The 6,711-nt window shown below is 37.8% G+C and overlaps 1 protein-coding gene across 1 annotated transcript in view; it reads left to right on the plus strand.

Annotated features, from left to right (window-relative positions):
* SPAG6 (sperm associated antigen 6) overlaps positions 1-5,447 on the plus strand; it is a 22,886-nt gene extending 17,439 nt beyond the window's left edge. Inside the window, exons 7-10 of the mRNA XM_010137493.1 lie at positions 434-550; positions 3,421-3,558; positions 5,182-5,191; positions 5,323-5,447. Of these exons, the coding sequence (XP_010135795.1) occupies positions 434-550; positions 3,421-3,558; positions 5,182-5,191; positions 5,323-5,366 (309 nt within the window). The 3' untranslated portion in view covers positions 5,367-5,447. The remainder of the gene's footprint in view (positions 1-433; positions 551-3,420; positions 3,559-5,181; positions 5,192-5,322) is intronic.
* The last annotated feature ends 1,264 nt before the right edge of the window (positions 5,448-6,711 follow it).

Consider the following 6,711-nt stretch of genomic DNA (forward strand, 5'->3'; position numbering starts at 1 on the left):
TCTTTCCCTGCCTGCCTGGATGGTAGTGCACTTGGCTATCCCAGAAGAGCAGACTCTCCTAGTAAGCCGCTTCCAAAATACAATCTTTTAAAATGTGTTCTGATTTAGCATTCTTATTATATTACAGTAGTTCAATTTACTTAGAGGGTCTACTCCTGCTTCCGTTGCAGTCAAAGGAAAATTACCATTACTTTGACTGTAGATAACATAATCAGGATATGATGTGCTGTAGGTTTTGAGGTTTAATAAATCTAAGTTGAAAATTGATTTGTCATTAATTGACCTTATAGATATCATAGTTTTTATTCATAAAATGGTCTTTGGGAATTCTGATCAATTTGCTTTTTTGATCAGACTTCAGTGATATATAACAGAAATTCTTGTTGTTTTCATTGATGTCTTACTAGAGAAATTTTATTTTGCATTTCAATAGACTAAAAGAGCCTTAAAGAACATCCTTCAGAAATGCACGTATCTTCCAGCACTTGAACCATTGCTGCATGATGCCCCTCCCAATATTATGAAACATATTGTTGGGCAGTTTAGTAAGGTAAGAAGAGGCTCTGCTTGATGAGTAATATGTTAATTGTTTTCCATTTAGCAGGGAAGCCAGCTTTCCAAAGATGAAGTCTTTCTAAAGATCTCAGGTGTTTTCTCAGGATCCTCAGGCATCCGCTGCAGAAGCAGTTTGGAGCATCCCATTCTTTTGTCTAATAAAGCTGGATACCATTTCATCTGGAACCTGCCATAATTTATCCTAAGACTGGGAAAAGAGTTGCTTATGAGCAAGGTGTTTTTTTTTTTTTTTTTTCCTTGCCTCCTGAGATTAAGTGGAGTATTAACTCACACGCAAATATTTTCACTGAGCCAATGTACCACACAAATCCCAATAACATCTGTTTTAGATAAAGAACAAGCAGTCTGTACAGGTGGAGTATTAACTCACACGCAAATATTTTCACTGAGCCAATGTACCACACAAATCCCAATAACATCTGTTTTAGATAAAGAACAAGCAGTCTGTACAGGAGTGACTTAAGTCAGATATTTTACAATAATCTACAGTATAAAAGCTTCATCACTCTTATCCTCATTGATTTTCAGTCTCAGTTAAGTAAGTGTAAAAAATCCCAAATCTTTTCTCATCCCTCTCAACATTTGAAATTGTTTGTTGTTAATTACACTGTTGATTGGAGTGCAGCATGTAAAAAGTGATATAATTAAATCAAAATATTTCAAATTATTTAAGTAATTGATAGTTTCTCAGGAGATTTTCAGTATCTGCAATGTTCACCAGCTGTTGGGAATCTTGCTCAGCTGTAGACTACCTTTTGTGCAATGCTCTGGAGTGTAATCTGTTAGCAGGAGATACCAGGCTCTCTGGGTGAGATGTTCTTTTTGGAAATGGCCAAGTAAAGCACTCTTGATGTTCAGCTCTGATTATCACACATCTGGAAGCACTGTTGTTTGTAGTGCAGATTCCTGATTACATTGCCACACTTAGTTTTGTCCCATCTTCTTGCTAACTCTGTACAAAGATTGGAGATTTGCACAGAATCCAGTGCCTTTTACTTCTGTGTACTGACTGGAGCTATCAACGAGCTGAGCGTACAGTAACTGATTACCCAGTGTATAGATTTGAATGTTGTCTGCTGTTGAAGTGGTTTTGTGTCCTTCATATCAGCTGATTTTTTTGTTTGTTTTGTTTTGTTCTTCTCCTACATTGTATTAAACAAACTATACTTACCTGGCATTTGCTTTTCTGAAGTATACCTTTAAAATTAAGTTCTCTGCAGTAAAAGTGTTTTTCTCTCCTAAACCATAGCTTGAGGATTTCCTATTCTTAGAGCTGTGGTGTATTACTTCTGTGAGCTTATTTATAGCACAGTAAAAGCTTTTTTTCCAAGCTGTGCTTCAGAGTGGGATGCTGGCTGTTCTTGGTGCTGGACTGTATAATTTTAGCATTATCATTTTAAGAGTCTGTGCAATTCTGTGCTGTCTCAGTTTGGACTGGGGAAAGGGACTGTGTCTCAGAAGTGGTGTCTGTCTTTAGGGCCTCTTCCAAGAGAGTTTTCTGCTGTCTTATCCAGCCTGGGAGTCACAGTGTGGAGGAGGAAGGCAGGGAAAGGGCCGTATCCTGTCTCCTTGCTAGTTCCTCCCTGGCAGTTCTTGTTGTGGGAGGTTCGTGGAAACAGCTGTCTTTTCAGTTCCCACAGTGAAATGATCATGGTTGTTCCTAACACTGCTATGGAGTATATAGTCTCTGTGCTTCTCTGTTTTTTCTTTACCTGTCTTGATTTTACGCATCCCAGAGAGATCAAAGAATTGAAGGCTGTTTGCCCATATGCATGTCAGAAATCTTATCCTTCTTTTCTTTCATCCTTTTAAGCAATCCCTTCCTCCTTCAAAGCTCTTGTTTTACACTGAGATACAGTCAAATTTATGGCTTGATTTGTCTGACCAGTGAGAAGGGAGAAGGCTTACAAAATGTGTTTGCCCCCATAGTATATAACTCTCAGAGCTGGTTTTAAACCTGTCTGGTTTTGTTGTAGATGCAGCTGATGTCCTGCATTATCTGTTGCGCTTTTTTTTAATATTATTGCAGCCCTGTGGGCCTATGGACTACACGCTGTCATTCTCCCTTGCCTGGCCCAGCCCCCACCTCCCTCCCTCCCTCTGGACAGAGCTGCATATTGGCATCACTCAAGGAGCGCAGAATATATTGTCTGATCATTTCTGCTTCTCATCCCCTTTGGCTGCAGAAACTTCACATTTTTGCTTTGTGTGAGCGTGTGTGTTTGTAAAAGGCTTCCATGGCTACACAGTATGTTGTAGGATTTTAATATCTAGGAATTTAATAGTAGCATGTAATGCTTCAAGGCTGCATTGTTCACTTGCAACAATTCTCAGTATTGTTTTCATGCACTAATCTATACTAGGTCATTATAATGATAAAAAATTCTGATCTACAATTAAACTGTGGGAATTGACATAAAAGACCTGAATAACTTGGTTTAAGTGGAACAGATGCTGGTTTTATTCCATGATAGTGTTCTGTTTTCATTATCTGTTTAATCTCCACATTCTGATTGTCTCCATAGGAATAATGAAATAAATATTGTTTATGTAAAGATAAATATTCAATTAACTATTTGTATATATTTTGTGTATTAAAGTACATGTTAAATTATGTTATAAAGGGTTGGTTTATGATTTATTTTTTTTCCTGTACAACTGAGTGTTTAAATACAGTAGTCATTACAGGTGTTGTACCTCTGATGTTCCATTTTATCCGTCCTCTGAATTAAAACCAGATAAGCAATATTTGATCCTAGTAGCATAGAGATTCCTTTAAAAAAAAAAATGTCTTTAAAAAAAAAAAATTTTTTTTTTTTTTTAAATGTACTTTTCTCTGTGTAGGTGTTACCACATGACAGTAAAGCACGTCGGCTCTTTGTAACAACTGGTGGACTTAAAAAGGTTCAAGAAATAAAAGCAGAACCTGGGTCACTTCTTCAGGAATATATCAACACTATTAACAATTGCTATCCAGAGGAAGTAGTAAGGTAGGGAAAATGGAATTTAAAAAGGAAAATGGAATTTAAAAAATTAATATTTTATAACATTATTAGATGTTTTTCACAAGAAAAACACAAAGCAAGGTTTTTACAATATTATTTTAACTTCTACATGAATTTCAGTTTTAATACAACAGCATAATATTTGGTTAACTGCCCCTGTGGTAACACAACACATACTTTTGAACACTTTTCTGATTGTTTTTGAAATCAAATTTCTTTGTCTGTAAACAAAGACCAAATAATCAGGCTCGTGCAGGAAACTGGGAGAAAAAGCCAGCCCTACACTACCCAGACGGACTCTGAGGCTTCAGCACAACCACTCTTGCATTAATGAATGTTTGTGGGAAGTTTAGTTTATCTTGGTAACTTATTTATGGATTACTCAGGCTCCCGAATGCAGGTACTGGTGAATCTTTGGTTGCATCCTTGACTTCTCTAAGAGCCTGTCTGAACTAGTGTATTCAGAGGCTCCTTTGAAACTTCCTCTGATGTACAGAGGGTCCAGAGGCTCTCCTGCACAGTTGCTCTGCCCACAGCTGCCCTTCCTCCCCCAGCCTCATCATGAGGCTTAAGTGTTATATAAAAGGACCATACACCAGCTGTCTGCACCAAGTTGAACTTTGCCCTTAATGAATACAGAAACACTATTAAATAGCTTACAGTCAAAATGTCACCATCCTAAATTGTAATAATGAGAGAAATGCCCTCCTAGATTCTAGATACCCATTTACCAGTCCTTCACTCCATCAGCACATCAAAAGGATGTTGTACTCGTGCACTCCCTCTACAGGCTCTGAAAATCTGCATCATCAATTTTAATTATAGCAACAGAGTTCTTCAGTTAATAGTAGCTACAATCCAAGTCACACAAAATGAAGCCCTGTTTGTCTCCACAAGGAAAAGACAGTGGCTGGCAAGTGGGTAAAAGCAAAATCATAAAGAAACTTTATTCTGCAGCTAATACTTCAGAAGGAAAGAGAACATTTGGTTGTGCTTTTCTGGATATAATTAATGTTTCTTTGTTACAGCTATTTTTTTGACCTGTAAATGAAACAAGGTTACTCGTGTAGGCTGGGATGTAATAAAGAAAAGGGCCCCTTCAAGCATCTCCTGCTTGCCTCTTTGTGCTGCTGCCTGATGTTGGTTGTGCTGCCTGAGGCACAGCTGCTGTAATAGACTTCAGCTCTGTGTTTGTCCTGGAGACCTGTTATTTTAGGCTGTTTGCAGACTGAATACAATAATGCATTGAAAAGTTAGCGTTAAATCAGAGAACTAAAATGAATTTTAAAAAGAGTTGCATTATGCAGAAATCATCCAGAAAATGAAAATCATCAAGGTAAATGGATCTTTCTTAACTGTGAAAACACGGGGGATTTTAAAATGAATACATTTTAGGCATGCATTACATGGAAGTGTGTTCCTCTCTCTTTATAGTTAAAGCTTCCAGAGCTCAGAGGTGAAAATTTACATGCCTGCAAAGCCAGAAGTGTACTGAAATGTATGTTTTTAGGATATACAGTAATACATTTCAGATACTTGTAATCTGAATGTAGTTTTGGTGGTGCTTGCATATTGGAAGCATGTAGTTGGCCCACTGTAGGGGAGTAACTGTAGAACTCCTTGACCAGTGTTCAATGCTGGGACTTTTTTCATGCTCAAAGACATATGAATAATGTTTCATTACTTACTACAGAACATGCCTCGCGTGGTCTAATGCACAAACAAAATGTTTCTTTTTCAGGTATTATTCCCCTGGATATTCTGAGATACTTCTGGAAAGGATAGAAAATTACCATCCAGTTTTATAAACTTCAATTCTTTTATTAGAGCTGTATTTCACATTTATGCTCTTACAACTGTAATACAAATACAGCTGCTGAAACTCTTGTTTGATTCTGAAATCTTCTTCTACCTTTTGAAATATTGAAAGAGCTCAGCAATTCCAGCAAGCTGCTGTGTTTTGTTCTGTATAAACTTGTTTGTTGCTAAGTTTTTGTTCCTTTGTTTTTCTCTAACATTACTACCAGATAATTGCAGCACATACGAATGGAATTTCATGCAGGGGTGATGATTTATCACAGAACCTTTTTTAGAATCAGTCATTTCCTTTTCCTTCCACAAGAAAGGTTTGTCATTATATCATTCAAATTTTAGTCTTCTCAGTACTGTAACCATTTTCCCCTTTTGCCTTTGCGTAGCAAAGCATATTGTTTAGAGCTTCCCAAGCTTCATGAGGGGGAAAAAGCTGGCCCCTGTGCTTTTTCTAATTATGGAATCCATTCTGCACCAAGATATCTCCCGCTGCTACCTTTCAGAATGTAAAGTGATGTGATTTTGCATCTCCAAACATGTTAGTAGCTGCCAAATAAAGAAATAATCAGATCTGATGATGAGAAAAGGGTTGAGTTCTACATGACATAGTAGTGTGGTGGTCCTGGCATGGTAGATAATACATGTTCTGCAAAAGTCATCCTAATTAAGGCCGGATTCACTGTGGAGGGAAGGAGCAATACACTGTTTGGTGTATGAATTGTTGTTCCTCTTGGAAAGGACAGAGTGAACATAGAACTTCCATGGACACAAAGGGAAGGACCATGCGAAGTTCAGCTCTGTTTGGCTCAGCAGCAAATTGGTGTGGCTCAGAGGAGAGAATTGCTTGGCTGCAGGAACACTTAGCAAGGTTCTGAGCACATTCAGAGGAAACCTGAGGATACTTGAGTCCTACTGATCTGAGTGATGGGACTAAGGCTGCTCAGTACTTATTCTTCAGGAGCTGAAATTGCTACAGAATTGAGCTAAAACACACTTGGAATGTAATCTTGAAGTTGCAGATCACATTGACATGGAGATTATTTGGCATATGAGCTCTTGTCTGTCTTAGAATGTCCTGGTAGTATTTTTTGCCTTGTTATGTGGAGTTAAAAGACTTTTACATTCTGCTTGCTTCTTTGATGTACTGTAGCAACAGGGAGCAGCATACAACCCCTTAGTATTCCCTAACACGTAACTGTCATTTACCATTTTTTGTTCTTCTAACCGTTTTTCTTTTCCTCATACGCAGCGGTTTTTTTGGTTGGTTTGGGGTTTTTTAGTTGGTTGTTTTTTTTTTCTCTCCCCCCCCCAAAGAGAA

Source organism: Buceros rhinoceros, unplaced genomic scaffold (assembly GCF_000710305.1).
Source record: "Buceros rhinoceros silvestris isolate BGI_N320 unplaced genomic scaffold, ASM71030v1 scaffold4376, whole genome shotgun sequence".
NCBI lineage: Eukaryota > Metazoa > Chordata > Aves > Bucerotiformes > Bucerotidae > Buceros > Buceros rhinoceros.